Source organism: Gadus macrocephalus, chromosome 7 (assembly GCF_031168955.1).
Source record: "Gadus macrocephalus chromosome 7, ASM3116895v1".
Classification (NCBI taxonomy): Eukaryota; Metazoa; Chordata; class Actinopteri; order Gadiformes; family Gadidae; genus Gadus; species Gadus macrocephalus.
In genome coordinates this window covers 21,561,545-21,578,018 of record NC_082388.1, presented here as the reverse complement: position 1 = coordinate 21,578,018, position 16,474 = coordinate 21,561,545, and the positions used below count along the sequence as shown (strand labels likewise).

The window sequence follows — 16,474 nt, the reverse complement described above, 5'->3', positions numbered from 1 at the left end:
ATTCCTCTTCTATAAATAAAGTCAATTGTATTGTACAATGGATTGTTGGCGTTTGGGGCTTTTGTCGTTGAGGTGACTGAGGTGGTTTGTTGTTGTATCTATGCTTCACGACCACATTGCTCACTAAGCAACAAACTTGGAAACGGGAACCATTTTTCTGGGCATATTAGATGAGCTCACTCCTGGTGAATGGATGTCCTTATTGGCCAGCTATGCTGTTCCTCCTTAAGTCATCTGGCAGGCAAATCATGTGATGTTCTGTTGCACAAAGAATGTTACACTGACATACTGTGTGTGTGTGTGTGTGTGTGTGTGTGTGTGTGTGTGTGTGTGTGTGTGTGCGTGTGTGTGTGTGTGTGTGTGTGTGTGTGTGTGTGTGTGTGTGTGTGTGTGTGTGTGTGTGTGTGTGGCAGTGTCCTTTTGCTTCATTTGTTGCATCATACACACTTAACATCAGGACTTAATATAATGTCATAATGTAACCAAGGTAAACTCATTAAACAGTTCTGTGTAATGACATAGATGGTAAACACGTACATTTCCCGTCAATTCATCTTGCATAACATCACTCAATCAGAGTTTATGGACTCGTATTTTACATCGGCCAAGCCCAGACATGAGCGAGGCTGTAAACTATAAACAAGAATGACAGAGGCAGTGGGAGAGAGTTGGAAGGAGTGTGTGAGAGCGTGAGAAAGGGGGTTTGAAGGAGAGTGAGAAAGGGGGAGAGAGAGAGTTTGAAACAGAGTGAGAGAGTGGCGGAGAGAGAGTTTGAAACAGAGAGACAGGAGAGGAAGAACATACTGCAAGAGAAGAGTGGCAGGTAGTTCTCTCTGACCACAATGCAGCCAACTATCACTGAAGCTGGATACCCTGACGGAAAGCCACTTAAAAGATACCACTATTGAGTATAATGAGCTCCGTTCTTCTCAACCCACGACAGGTCAGTTGGGTCATTTCACTCACTTTGTACACAAGATTAACAGTAGACATTTTTCTCAGTAAATTAATCTCAAATTATTTATTTTACAAATCTATTCTTTCCATCTTAATTTTAGATTTGTATCTGCAGTCTTCAGGTTTTTTTTGTTGAAATGTAAATCTATTGAAGAGCTTCCGCATGTTTAAACCTATTCATTTACTGGACGGATTCAAGGGCGGGACTGGGAACAGACGGGAACTGCTCTCTCATCCTTAATCAGCAGGAGCGCATGACTCAGCACTGGTGTTGCAACACACTCAGACGAACACACGCAAACACACAGGCACACACATGCACACACACACACACACACACACACACACACACACACACACACACACACACACTTAGTCTAGCTCACTCTTGTCGCTCCCTCCACCACCACTACACTACACTCTCTCTCTCTCTCTCTCTCTCTCTCTCTCTCTCTCTCTCTCTCTCTCTCTCTCTCTCTTGCTCCCTCCCTGCATATTCTTACACGCATCAACGCATGCCATGGTTGTTCACTCAGGAAACTCATGTTTAGTTAGTGGTTGTAGACTATTTGTGACATGGTCCTTCCGTCCTGTCGGACCGCATTCCGTTCAGAGAGTTATTGTTCAAGGTGTGTAGGCCTACACGACTTGGACTCTTTTGACCACCACGCTCAGACTTGAACCTTCACTGCTATAAGGTATGCAGAATTTTTTAATGGACAGTAGCTGTCAACGGTAACTTGTACCTGTTGGTTTTAGGTTCACCTCTGCCCGTGTAGGCTGTACACGGTTTCAATGGGCAGTCTTCCAGATATTTGTTGGGTAGTGTTCAATGAGTAACTGTGTGTGTGTGTGTGTGTGTGTGTGTGTGTGTGTGTGTGTGTGTGTGTGTGTGTGTGTGTGTGTGTGTGTGTGTGTGTGTGTGTGTGTGTTTGTGTGTTTTTGTTTGTTTGTCCCTCCGTCTATCTGTCTGTGTATGTGTTTATTTGTGTGTCTGTGTGTGTGTTTATCTGGAATATTTTTCTGTCTGTCTTTCCGTCTGTGTGTGGGTGTGTTTGTGTGTGTCTGTATGTATGTGCATAATTGTGCCAACAACCCAACCATGTATTTTATGTACGTGCATGCGTGTGTGTGTGTGTGTTTGTGTGTGTATGTCCATATGTGTGTATGTAATTTTGCGTACGTGTGTGTGAGCTTTTGTGTGTGTGTGTGTGTGTGTGTGTGAGTTTGTGTGAGTGTGTGTGTGTGTGTGTGTGAGTTTGTGTGTGTGTGTGTGTGTGTGTGTGAGTGAGTGTGTGTGTGCGCGAGTGTCCCCCGATCTAACCATGTACTTCATTGCTACGTATGTACGTGTGTGTGCGGAGTGCAGACGTCTCCGGCCGCCATGTCCCTTGCAGACTCCCCGCGGTCGTCCGTGTTCACGTTTGAGTCCCGGACCCACTGCCTGAACGTGCTGGGCCGTCTGGACGAGCAGCGCCACGGCGACCGTCTCTGTGACATCACGGTGGAGGTGGACGGCCAGAGCTTCAGGGCGCATCGCGCCGTGCTCACCGCCTGCAGCGAGTACTTTGCCAACGCCATCTCCAAGTACGCGCGCCAAGGAGCCGTCCTCACTCTTCCACCGGAGGTGAGATAAGGGAACGGGTGACTGACGGAAACATAATGATATCTCGGTGTTGGTTAAACAATGGGGCCTGGCCTTGGTGTTGGTCAAACATATTGTATTTTAAACACACACACACAAACACACACACACACACACACACACACACACACACACACACACACACACACACACACACACACACACACAGCGGTGAACACGGCCGCAGGTGCGAGAGAGGTCAAGAGTGTGACAGACCTGCTGTGAGGCCTGCTAAAGTAAAGTGCATTGCACTGGAATATTGCTGGTATGCTGTCGGCTGTAGGCTGGTTTAACGTTCACACAGTAACAGTGAACTACCCTGGATTTATGTGATTTAATGTATAATGAGAATTTCTCTAATATATGTTTGGGGCAAGTTCTTTCTGTTGGCTCTTTGGTCAAACCACTGAATGATTTATGTGTGTGATCCTGTGTGTCTGGTGTGCTTGTCCACACAGGTGACAGCTGCCGGCTTTGAACCTCTTCTGAAATTCGCCTACACATCCAAACTCCTCTTCAGTAAGCAAGATGTCCTTGAAGTACGCAGCGCCGCATCCACTCTGGGATTCAGAGATTTGGACAAAACCTGTTTTGAGTTTCTCCTGCCAAAGTTCTTCAACAGCGCCGGCAGCTCTGCGCCGTTTCCCAGGAAGACATGTTGCAAGAAGAAATGCAAGAAGCTGTGGTCGAAGGGAGACGATCACCTGCCGAGCCGCAAAAATGAAACAAAACCAGCGTCTGATTCGTCCTCTGACCAGGAAATGGGCTGGCAGGACAACCACCCTGGAATCGGTCAAACGGGAATTAAGAAAAGCCGAACGATCAGAACTTCTGGGACGGATAAAAAATCTGAGGAGACAAATGGCTATTTTCTGCAGTGTCCAAAGTACCGCAAGTTCCAGCTTGCTTGCTGCATGGACAGAACCCTGGACCTCCCAGCCGGGGCCAACCTTCCCCTCTCTGGTCACAACAGTCGCGGCTCTGAGGACCAGAGAGAGAGCGTAGTCGAGAACCCTGCAAGAACAGACGCTGCACATCGCGTTGGTTCCATGGAAGCCGCAGCAGAGGAAAAATCTCACGCAGGATCACAGGGGGTGACCAAAAGCCAATCGAACGTTGAGCTAGTGGATGACGACGATGTCGAAGCTAAACGGAACCCGGGCGACAGCGAGATGGGAGAACCGCGAGTGAGAGCCTTGGGCTGGGATGCTGCTGTTGACGCAAGGTCTTCCGGGACCCCAGCAGGCCTCCGAGACAGCTCCAAAGACGGAGCGGACCGCTCTGAGGCTAGTTCTACCCCGGGTCAGACGGCACCAGGGTTTATATTACACCATCCTCTCCCTGGACGGTCCCCTAGAGAGGACAGACCCGGCGTAGGGCACACGGGGCCAGCAGAGGCGATCGTCGCAGTGGTCGAGGCGGACCACAAGAACCGTAGAGCGGTCCTACCTGTGGCCAGCCGTTTGAAGGCAGAAGAAGAGAGCTGGATGGGACGAGGGAAAGGACGCTTCTCAGTGGGAGAGGCTCCCGACGAAGGGGCGAGAGAGAGGAGCAGGGTGGAGATGGAAGTGGCCGGGCCCTTACCGCCCCCCCAAACGGGTCACTACCCAGGCCCAGGGAGCTCCCCGATGGACCAGCTGAGAGTCCCGGTCCATCCCAGGGTCGGATCCACCTGCTGCCCGTTCCTGAAGGGCCTGGCGCCGGACGAAGGGGAACGGCAGGCGGCGGAGGGCGCTGTGTCGTGTGAGAGTCCGGGGATGTCTCCGTCACAAAGGCCTCCCCCCGATGTGTCGCCGATCACCTCGACGGAAGAGGCGGACTCGGAAACGGAAACGGAGTGCGATGACTCGTTTGCACAGGAGAAGGCCCGACAGGTGAGCTGTCCGATATCTTAGTGCCGTTGGAAAATTCCCCTTCTGAATCCCTTCAAAAGATTGACACACTAATTTGAGATACTTGCTTTTTTCCCCTTTTCTCTATGCCACATTGGGTTGGGTTTATAGAGAGGTCAGTGTATCTTAAAAACGTCAATTCACCACGACATCATTTGTTACACCATTTGATTACTGTGTTTACTGGCAATGAAAAGAGGAGGAAATAACTCCACATTCGTCCAAGTGAATAGCTGCAGTGTTTAAAGTTAATGAATTACCTTGTAGTACTGGTATACGTACCGATCTGTGACGTGTGTGTGCGGTCTTTTGTGAATCATGCATGTGCGTGTGTGTGTCGCTGTACCTCATCATTGTTATGTTCTTCACAGACCAGGATGCTAATTATCAAAGCAAATGTAATTTGCATGTTTGTTTTTTCGTGACCCAACCCCAACAGATATTTGACAAATTACAAAAATGTAACTTTAATAATTATCTTAATTATTTAATAAGGAAAAATGTAATCCCTTCCTGCAATCGAACGCAAGGTGACTTAAACATTCAATCTCATTGTGGACATTTAAAGCAGCAATGCAAATTTTCAAACAACACATCCTACACATTTTACACAAGGCAAGCTACCCCTTCTGCTCGACCCCTTCCATAACCACGATTATGGAGTTAGAATCATGCCAAAACCCTGCACACACACAAAACGTGTTTTGCTCACGCACAACGATTCACACACACACAAAACATGTTTTACTCACGCACAATGATTCACACACACGCTCAGGGTGGTTTGCAAATACAAAACATCATTCACAAACTAATGCATTTTTCTTCAGAAACAAATACAGTATGTTTTACAGATAGTACAAACTAAAATCTTTCAAGTACAAACTAAAATCTTTCAAGTGACAAACAAATGTCCTGTGATTCACACTACACAACAGCAGGTGGCGCTGTTGAGTCAGTTTAAGGCCGCCAGGACGATCTTTTTTCTCCCCAAAATCTTTATTTGATGCCGGCCAACCGTGTGTGGATTCTATGGAAAGCCAAGAAGGCCACTAACTGGCCCTAGAATGGCGCGGTAAAAGTGCTAAACCGCACGGAAACCGTACGGAATCCGTGCGGTTTGGCAGGAACACCGCCACCTGCTGTTGTGTAGTGTGAATCACAGGACATTTGTTTGTCACGTGACTTTTGGCACTAATTTTCCGCCTTGCTGATCCACGCGCAAATGCCTTCCGATCCACGCGCAGCTTTCAGTGTTCCGTACTTGTAGAATTGTTTTGTGTACTTGTAGGATTTTTTTTTGTACTTGAAAGATTTTAGTTTGTACTTGAAAGATTTTAGTTTGCACTATGTGTAAAACATACTGTATTTGTTTCTGAAGCAAAATGCATTAGTTTGTGAATGATGTTTTGTATTTGCAAACCACACTGAGCGTGTGTGTGAATCATTGTGCGTGAGTAAAACACGTTTTGTGTGTGTGTGAATCGTTGTGGGTGAGCAAAACACGTTTTGGGTGTGTGCGGGGTTTTGGCATGATTCTAACTCCATACACGATAGCACTCAAGACTCTGGTGTCGTCCACACGCAGGTGCAGCTGCCCTTCTCCGTGGACTGGGTGGTCAACCTGAGCAAGATCGACTTCCAGCAGCTGCTGAAGAAGCAGACCCTGAACCTGGAGCAGCAGGAGTTTGTCCATGACATGCGCCGCCGCAGCAAGAACCGCATGGCGGCACAACGCTGCCGCAAGAGGAAGCTCGACTGCATCTACAGCCTGGAGTGTGAGATCAACAAGCTGGTGAGGACGCCATTGTTTGGGCTCTTCGTATATATTTGACTCCAGGACAAAAAAAGCCCAGGCCTAGTAGCCTGGGCCTTCTTTGGGTTGGACTCTAAGCCTGGGCTGTTTTGTCTTGGAGTCATATATAGACTTTTCTCCACATAGACTTTGCTCAAGTCTACCTTTAATTATTTGGCAACATACAAATCAACGTGTGCGTTTCTTTTATTTGTTGTGTTTGGGACGATGGCCACAGAGGACAGAGAGACAGAGGATGCTGGCCGAGCAGATTCGACTCCAGCAGCTGAAGATGAAGACGTGGCACACCGTGTCGGCCTTGTGCGACAAGATCTGCAGCGAGGCCAGCCTGATGCCGGAGCAGCTCCAGGTGCTGGCCAAGTACACCACGGCCGACTGCCCCTTTTCCTCTTTAATCCCCCGCCTAGACACCGCCCTCTCTGGGCCAACTCCTTCACCGCAGGCCCAGGCTTCGTTGCCGGCCTGCCCTTCAGACCTTGCTGCAGATGAGGCTTATCCGATCGTCAAGCGGTGACATGTTCAGCGGGGAAGGACAATCTTTGGAGGATGCTGAGGCCCCTTGAAGGAGTCAGAAGAAGCCTTTGAGTACTTGCACACCACTCAAAGGGAACAAGGCTTGTGGTTGGAGAAGCCGGATATCAGTTTTTCAACAAAGGGGAAATAACTTATTCCAAATACAGACAGCAGGATTGGCTGGTGGTTATTATGGTGCTTGACACCCAGCCAAAAGGGTTCTGGGTTTGATTCCAAATGTCCACAGTCTGCCTGTGGCCATTGCATCAATCCCTCAATCCCCTACACTCATAAATCACCAACCCAGGCCTTACAGTATTGTAAGTCAATCTCACTCTCACACTGTCACCACAGAACAATGTCTCAGGTCAACCACGACAAACAATACCTCTCGCAACATTTTTCGTCCTCCTCCTGGACATTTGAATGAGCCACACAAGACACGGGCGCTGAAATTGCTGTATAACTGCAGCTAGACAAACGGACGGCCTTCCGTGGTCACACCGTGTCGCTTCGACTCTGCGTGTTTTCATGTTTCATTGTGGTTCCGCCTCCTTTGGCCACACAGCCGGCCCCAGTGACTCAGCTGGGTTCAGGGAGAAACCAACTTTTGCCCACACCACAGCAGTGTGATGTCTTATGTGAAGGTATTTTACATGAAAGGAGCATTTCCGGGCCACAACTCTTCTAGTATAATCAAGCTGTGTTGACATATTTCCGGAAGTGTTTTGGAAAGTGTTTATGTTGGTTGTAAAATACTAAGGAAATAAGGTCTATGTGTTCATTTCTTTTCTACTTTAATTTAATTTACTTCAAGCTGTGCTCCCATTTTTCTTTCTAGTTAATTGTTTTGATTTGTCGGTTGTTTTCTTTTTCACCATGGTTACATCACCTCTGACTCACACTTGATTCCCACTTTTATTGATATGCAAACTTTTCGATAGCCTAATCAAATCAACCGTCAGCTTTATGCGATCCACGTTGAAAGATCATGATCAAAGAAGATTTTGGTTTAAATGGTTTATAAATAAGTTGTTGATTATCGTAGTGTTTTTATAATTGGATTTATATTTTTTTACTTTGTTTTTGATAGCTTTAACACCATAAATAAAAATCGAAATAATACTCATGGGGTTGGTAAAGCTAGCCAATAGAAACTATGTTTTTTAAATCGGTTGAATTTAAGTAAATCATCTAGAAAAGGAGTCGAGATCTTTTGTTGTTTTCGACTAAAATGGGGTGTGTTTGTGTGATCAATGTTTAAAGATTTCGTTGCAAGTCAATTCTAATTTAACGTATCGGCAAAGCTTCATTCATGCCCTCTAGTGGTCAAAATACATAGAAGAAAAACATGAAAGAATATGGGAATTATATATATATATATGTGTGTGTGTGTTCAAATATATATAATAATATATAATAATATATATTTACTCCACATATCAACCAGCCCACTGCTGTACAGTGTCCCCTATTGGCCATAGTAGCCTATGATAATTCTTTCAGTAGGCCTATTTGATTCAGTACACTGCCGTGTAAACAAGCAAACCCAAAGGCTCTCAGAGTCAATCGAGTTATGATCATCTGTTATAAAACTGGTACATTTAAAAGTCAACCCTTTACGATGGAAAATCAACCACATGCCGTTTGAACTCCGAATCAGCCAGCATTCTATTCTCACCAGCTTTCAATGAGCCTGCAACAAAGCTTAGATCAAGGGGTCAGAGGGCAAGAGCTTGACTAATATATATGTTGTTAAAAGTGAATACAAATACAGAGGCAACAAGGTTTCTGGGTTACGGGTCACCCCTAGACTAAAAAAAATAGAACTTCAAAAGCTGTAGTGTGGCGGTGTTGGTGTGAAGATTAAAATCTGTCACCTTTACTGTGTTCTTGAGTGTGTGTTCATGCATTCATGCTTGCGTGCACGAATGCGTGTGCGTTGGTTGAGGTGTGGGACATGATACTCACTCAGTCAGCCACCACTAGAAGGATTCCATTGTCCACCAAGTGCTCTGATCCTTGCAGTACTACTCAACCGCACACAGATGGCGCTGCATACCACCGCTAGTGATCGAAGACGTAGGCAGTACAGAGGAGGACCACTAGATGGTGCTCATGTGGGACATCTGTTTATACCCGACAGGGGTTATTTCAAATACGATACGCTTGTAATTTGGATGTTACCTCAGGCATGTTCTAGGAATAATAAAATAAAACACAGAAGTACGGACAGCTTGCTGAGCACTACACTACTGTGTCATTACAACGTTGCGGGTTTCTTCTGTTTAGCCGCCCTTTGCACTTGATTCTTCACCCTTACATGACCTACATTTCTTCCTTACTGTTTGCTGCTATTCGCCACCTTTATCATGTTCCCGCCTTCGCGCGCTGTCTCCGTGCCAACGTGTGGGTGGTTTCTCTGCGCGTGGTTCTGGAGTCCAAGCAACAGATTATAGATTCTCTTAGTTATAGATTATCTTAGTTATTTACAGATCATAGAATAGGCTGGTTATATACAGAACATGTATTTTGTAACATAAAGAAAATACATGTTGTGTTATAGTATTCAGCTCAACATTGTGAAATGCCAATATCGTCACGACAGTACACATGATGAAAGAAGGAACAAAAAAAGGAATGAAAGACCGAAAGGGCAAAAGAAGGAAGGAACGATAAGTGCATAGCGGTTGTGAGGAGTGTGTGAGTTAAGATCAGGCAACAGTGTATCTAAATCTAATCCCTGAGGAAAGGAATCATCCATCCAGTCAGTCATGTGGCTTCCTAATGAGAACCTGGGAGTCCTGGATCAAAGTGACTCCTTTACCAGACACACACACACACACACACACACACACACACACACACACACACACACACACGCACGCACGCACGCACGCACGCACGCACGCACGCACGCACGCACGCACGCACGCACGCACGCACGCACGCACGCACACACACACACACACACACACACACACACACACACACACACACACACACACACACACACACACACACACACACAAATACCCCACACACACACAAGCACACACACATACCCCACACACAAAAACACACACATGCCCCAAACACACACACACAAAAACAAAACACACACACGCACACAAGCACACACACACACACACACACACACACACACACACACACACACACACACACACACACACACACACACACACACACACACATACAACACTAATGCACAGACACCACAGACACGCAGGCATAAATGCACTCACAGACACAAACATTCACACACACACACACACACATGCTCGCACACACACACCTACATATATGAACACATGTGTATGCACATTTGCATACACACACACCTACACACACATTCTCAAAGGCATTCACGGAAACACGCACATACGTAGGTACTTAAGTACGCACACAAACACACCATTGTTTTATGATAAGGCTTGACGTTTAAAGTCCTTCTCCAAGAATAATTGGCAACACTCACTACTACCTAATACCTACTACATGCTACATACCTAACGACAGTCAAGACACCTCGACTGAGTTGCAACATCAGCACGTTTGGAAAGTGAAGCAAAGAGAGAGGCAGAGAGGCATCCAGAAGAGAGGAAGATAAGGGAAAGTGAAAATCCCTCGCACTCCTTTTTTTTTGGCCAAGGAGGATGGATGAAGGTTCCACGTCTCCGGCTCTGGGGTAGAGCCCAGTGGAGTTTATATAACGTTTGTGAATCACAGGGACAAGAGCGCAGGAACTGAGTTGAGCGGGCAGGAAAGGAGCAGAGCTGTGTGAGGACAGCGGTGTACGATATGGAATGGGGGGGGGGGGGGATATAGGGGGTGAGAGATAAAGGATTCAGAGAAGGAGCAGAGAAGGAGCAGGGAGGTTCTGGTAAGAGCGCTGTCAAAGAAGACACTGTGTGTCTTTATACTGTACTACCTTTACACTACTATACTATACTATACTATACTATACTACACCATACTCTGTAAACTAAATCTATGCTATTGCTATACTAAAGCACTCATTATAGATACAGAAAGATGGGCTGTGTTAGGAGCATAAAACCATTTAATCCACAAGCAAACAGTAAACATACATTTTGTTTTAACTTTAAATAAAATATGGCGGGGTTAATAAAAAATAAATAAACAGTAAAGCCTTCTTGTTATCTTATTACTACAGGGAGCCTAACTTGGAAACTCAAGAGGTGAAATAGCGGGCATTCATGGAGATATGATCTGAATCCTTTCAAATACTGACGTAATTTCTCTCTGCTGATGATCGGCGGTTCTACAATGTGATCATCTTTATTGAGTCCACGAGGAAACTGTCTTATGAGGTTTTATCTCCTTGATGATATTTTCCTTCTAAATACAATACTTAGTGAAGAATAATAACAATGCACCCTGGGTCAACATAGATATCAGACCACCGGGGACTGTGGTCAGACTGTACATTAAGTTTGTTGGAAGCAGCCATCATTTTCTGTTTACACAAAGTCACATCTTGAACCAGCTGGTTAAATTTAAGTCCACGTTTAAATATCTCTTATCAACAACACTTGGAACTATTTCAAATATATAACATTTTAAACATAAATATTTCAGAGGATAAATGCATCCATAAAAAACATTATCATGTGCAAACATAAACACAGGTGGACATTTGTAGACGTTGGACTAGTCCATTGAATGTGTGTTCAAGAAACCGAAAAACGTTCTGGAAGGACAGTGTGTACTTTTGCCTGTCTCCCAATAAAGACACAGAAGGAGCCAAGCAGGGGGTGGACGACACGATGGAAGCAAACACCACTCAGACGGTTGTGCATGCGGGAAAATAATAGGGAAATGCCTCTCCAATATTTTCCATTGTTCCAGTGCATTTCACCCACGATGAAATACGGTGAATCAATCTCTCCCTCTCCGTCTCTCTGTCTCTCTGTCTCTCTGTCTCTCTGTCTCTCTGTCTCTCTGTCTCTCTGTCTCTGTCTCTGTCTCTGTCTCTGTCTCTGTCTCTGTCTCTGTCTCTGTCTCTCTCTCTCTGTCTCTCTCTCTCTCTCTCTCTCTCTCTCTCTCTCTCTCTCTCTCTCTCTCTCTCTCTCTCTCTCTCTCTCTCTCTCTCTCTCTCTCTCTCTCTCTCTCTCTCTCTCTCTCTCTCTCTCTCTCTCTCTCTCTCTCTCTCTCTCTCTCTCTCTCTCTCTCTCTCTCACTCTCTTTAGGGTTTGAAGCAGCCAGAGCAGAGACTCTCGCTCTGGGAGCTGAGCTGGGGGGAGATGGTGTCCGGCACTACCGACTTGAGGATGTCGTGCTCTGTGGCCATGATGTGCTTCACCAGGAAGTTGGCCGCCTCGTTGATGTTGGTGTTGTCCTGAGGGAAAACCGGTGGAAACTAGATTACAGTGCTTGTTACAAATCATATCTTACATTACATATTTTTTCTATCGTTATCTGTTGATTGTGGATGTTCCGGGATTTATAATTTATTTTGTCAATTAATTCAACACAGTTTTTGACTAAATAAAGATAATGTATTTGGCAACAGCTGTTATTGTCCTTCTCTCTTCGGTAGGCTTGAAACGGCCCTGCGAGCCTTTAAGCTGCAGCCCAGTCGTTCACTGAGGGATTTTCTGGCCTTTTCTCTCCACAGCTTGAGAATAAATAACAACCCAGTGTTGATTGAGCTTTTGGTGGGTGATGGATTTACTCTTTAGACATTTGAAGAAAAGTGAGGGCTGCAGTGAAAAATAAGTTGCAAACTTTCCCAATTTAACCAATTTTCCCCCATGAGATTATGCGGCAAATCTTGAGGACTGCATTCGAAACCTGATATCGATTACCATTATCAGAGTTAGAGTAGCTGACGCTATTATTTAACAGGACAGATCAATATTAGATTAAAATTAATTTAATATAACTGGCAGTTAAATATAACTGGCAGTTGAATTGAACTGCCAGTTAAGTTTAACTGCCAGTTTTACAGGTCGATCCAGTCACATGTTCAAATAGTCTGCCCTACAGTTTGTGGTCATTTGGTCATTTAGTGTTGCTGAACTTAGGTGTAGCAAGTCAGCGTGGCCAATGTAGTGTGAACAAACCTCGACATGCTGTTCACCCTGTAATGGGGGAAAGTTACAGTAGTCATATAAACAACTTTACAGACAACTTCCAAACATGATGTCTGGACAGCTTAACTCTTTCTGGTTCGCTTAACTCGCTCAAAGCACATAAGCTCTTTCCAACATTGACCTTTGACCTTCAAGAATGTCAGAGCAGCGTGACATGAAAGAGGACATTAGTATCGGCAGAAAGTGTGCGAATGAAGACGCTTTAGGAACTTACAGATGGGTGTGAATTTGGCACTGCATTGTGTCATTGGCGTATCATTTCAGCAAATCAAATAGTATATCAAAAGGTTATCTGTATTGAAGAGTTTGCTATTGAAGAGAAATAGAAAGTACACATGCTGAGGATATGGAGATTTGTGAAGTTTAAAAATACAACCGTCCCATTGAGCCCTCGAGCTTTCACAGCCATGCCCACTCCACCAGCGTTATCCTTGTCCCACTAAACCACTTTCCACCAGTGTATGAAATTCCAGTTGGCAGTGCAGCGGTGTTCTACGCTCAGAAGCAGCAGCCTCATGTCACTAACCATGGATGGTTGGGTCTGCAAAAGCTCTGGGCTAAACACTTAAGGTCTCAATACAATACAGAACACTCTGGGCTCTCTAGTACAGAACAGAAGATGTCATTTCTTTTAAACTTGTCTCACCTTTAAATATCCTCTTAACTGCATATGTACATAATAACATGTTTCGTCATGAAGACGTGTTTGCTTTTAGTAAACAAGCAGACAAATATGGCCTCTAGTGGTCATAAGTCAAATAACGCGGCTTTAACTAAATAATGTCCTTTTGTGTTCATTTCAATGGTTCTTGTCGGTGGAAGGAGAACCGTAGACAGTAATTTAGCTGACGGTTGCTCAGGAGGTAGAGTGGCTTGTGTAGCAAACAAAGGTTTGCCTGTTCGACCCCTGGTGTCGAGGGCTCTATTAGCGAGACACCTAACTCTAACAGGTCCTGACGACGAGCTGGCTGTTGCCTAGCATGGCTGACACATCCGTCGGTGTACGGACGAGTGTATGAACGGGTTAACGTGAGCCAACTATTGTAAAGCGCTTCGAGTGGCCACTGGTTCAGGAAAGCGCACTATAAACGCAGTCCATTTACCGTCAATTCTAAAGGCGCCGTGTCTCACCTTAGCGGACGTCTCAAACCAACCGACGAAGCCGTGGTCTTTGCAGAACTGGTCCATCTTGACGCCGTTGTTGTTGATGAACTCGTCCCTACCCTGGTCGCACTTGTTGGCCAGCAGCACGGTGGCGATGCTCCGGCCGTTTGCCAGCATGAGCTTGGAGTCCAGGTCCTCTTTCCACTTGGTGACCGCCTCGAAGGTGGTGGGCCTGGTGGCGTCGAACACGATGAAGGCCCCCATGGCCTCACGGTAGTACACGCGCGTCATGTTGCCAAACCGCTCCTGTCCTGTGACGAGCAGGGACACAACGCACGCACACACACACACACACACACACACACACACACACACACACACACACACACACACACACACACACACACACACACACACACACACACACACACAAACGTGAATACCTAAGTAAGCAAATAACACACCCTCTCTCACACACACACACACATAAACACACACACACACACACACACACACACACACACACACACACACACACACACACACACACACACACACACACACACACACACACAGAAACCACACACACGTAAACACAAACGTGAATACCTAAGTAAGCAAGTAACACAACCTCTCTCACTCACACGCCTCGCATAGACAGGCAATCAGGGATAATTGTGGATCATGTTCCCAGAATTCGTCGGGACAAACAACCGATTCAGGTTGTTTTGCAGCAGCTGGCATTCTAAGGTTGTTCTCGCCAGGATCTGCATTCCACTGAGACTGAGTTGGTTCTGCTGTGCTGGGACACATAGTCAAAGCCGACGCTTGTTACACTTGTTAGCATGTGTGGTATTCAAATTAGGTTACATGGACTGGAACGTAAATATTAACTCTACTCTATATTAACTAATAAAATATTGTGGTCATCCGGTCTGAGTATTTGTGTGCGTGTGTGTGTGACACACATGACTGTTAACATGCTTCAGGCTTCGAAGGTCATGAAGAAAATACATGCTGCCAGCCAAGTCTGTGAGAGTTTGCACATTGAGCACTTCTGCTTACATATTTGTCAGCAATATTCGTTGTGTTGGTGCACCTTGGAATGAAATAAAGCTCCTTCCGATTCAGCAAGAATATTGATGGATCTCCATCGCAGCTGGAGGATTTCTCAAAGATGTTTATCAATTACGATACGTCTACCTCAAAAAAGTGCATTTTAAGTACAAAGAGATACCTGGTGTGTGTGTGTGTGTGTGTGTGTGTGTGTGTGTGTGTGTGTGTGTGTGTGTGTGTGTGTGTGTGTGTGCGTGTTTCAGTGAGAGCCTGTGTGCGTGCAATGTTCTCACATATGTTAAGGGATATACAATGCACAACGAAGCTCCTAACTCCTTGAAATGCACCTCACATGGCCTGCCTCACATGATCCCTCAGAATACATTGCATGAATGACAGCTCACTCTTCTTCTTTCATGACAAAAAATAATAGAGAATGATGGTGACAGGAGTGTCCAACAGGGAAGCTCACGCCAGTATAGCGTGCCCATGAACCATAACCCTATCCAAAACGTATAAGATGAGGTTATAACTCGGCAGGACCTGTTCTTGCTCAAACATTCAGAAGACAATAACTATTGGCCTACATTCATTTGTAGGCCAAGTTTAGGGCAAATGTGGCAGCGGTTTTCGTAGCCTAGTAAAACAGGAAGGCAGAAGCTGTCTGAAACCGCTTATTTCCCACAAAATGAGTAAACAAATGTTCCAACCGCAATTGCATGTCCTAAGCATATCATTTCCCCACCTGCGATGTCCCAGAGTTGGAGACGGATGGTCTCAGAGTCCCAGTTCAACACCTTCAGTGCAAAATCCACTCCAATAGTTGCGCGATAGTTTGCGGAGTACGTCTGGTGCACATAGCGCCTGATAACGGCCGTCTTCCCAACCCCGAGGTCCCCGATGACCAGCACCTTGTACAGGTGCTCCTTCCGAGGATTCTGCATGGTCAGCCTACTGCTGCTCCCGGACGAATGGTGGGACATTCCAAGACTTTTATGAGCAAAAGTGTCACCCGCAACGGAACGATTGGAGCATTTTCAAAAGTTTCCCCTGTGTGTGAGCAAACGAAACAAAAAGTAAAGGGCGATACGGCGATGGTGGTGTTTGCTAAATATACTTTAGCGATCCCTGAGGAGTACTCTGAGCTCCGCCGTGTGAGTGTGAGGAGGATCCGCCCTGACCATGGGGAGGTTAACTCGTCGGCGCAGCGCTCGCAGTCAGGAACCTTGTGACCTCGTCTCGTAACCCCGGCAGCACAAGGACGGGACGCACATAGGCGCTCACGAGGGGGCGTGGCACGCTCTCCAGGTAGACGCTGTTGTAAATGGGCCTGTGTGATCAACGTGATGAA

The 16,474-nt window shown here is 45.9% G+C and overlaps 3 protein-coding genes across 5 annotated transcripts in view; 2 read left to right on the top strand and 1 right to left on the bottom strand.

Annotated features, from left to right (window-relative positions):
- The window catches only part of map3k7cl (map3k7 C-terminal like), a 12,840-nt gene extending 12,798 nt beyond the window's left edge, over positions 1-42 (top strand). Inside the window, exon 5 of the mRNA XM_060057370.1 lies at positions 1-42. This exon is cut by the window's left edge and continues 1,161 nt beyond it. The gene's annotated coding sequence lies outside the window, so the exon portion shown is untranslated.
- A 633-nt stretch (positions 43-675) lies between these two features.
- Positions 676-8,028, top strand: LOC132461886 (transcription regulator protein BACH1-like). 3 transcript variants are annotated; one of them, XM_060057362.1, is made up of 5 exons: positions 676-943; positions 2,327-2,584; positions 3,061-4,476; positions 6,083-6,289; positions 6,528-8,028. In XM_060057362.1, exons 1-5 carry the CDS (start codon positions 914-916, stop codon positions 6,822-6,824), a joined length of 2,208 nt encoding a protein of 735 aa, XP_059913345.1. In that variant the 5' UTR covers positions 676-913; the 3' UTR covers positions 6,825-8,028. The 3 variants fall into 3 exon arrangements, with proteins under 3 accessions (XP_059913345.1, XP_059913348.1, XP_059913347.1); XM_060057365.1 differs by lacking the exon at positions 676-943 and adding an exon at positions 1,410-1,655; XM_060057364.1 differs by lacking the exon at positions 676-943 and adding an exon at positions 1,738-1,779.
- Positions 8,029-10,889: 2,861 nt separating this feature from the next.
- Positions 10,890-16,352, bottom strand: rab38b (RAB38b, member of RAS oncogene family). The gene is made up of 3 exons (XM_060057368.1): positions 15,869-16,352; positions 14,095-14,378; positions 10,890-12,206 (listed from the first exon to the last, which is right to left on the bottom strand). The coding sequence occupies exons 1-3, from the start codon at positions 16,104-16,106 to the stop codon at positions 12,054-12,056; spliced, it is 675 nt and encodes a 224-aa protein (XP_059913351.1). The 5' UTR covers positions 16,107-16,352; the 3' UTR covers positions 10,890-12,053.
- Between the last annotated feature and the right edge of the window lie 122 nt (positions 16,353-16,474).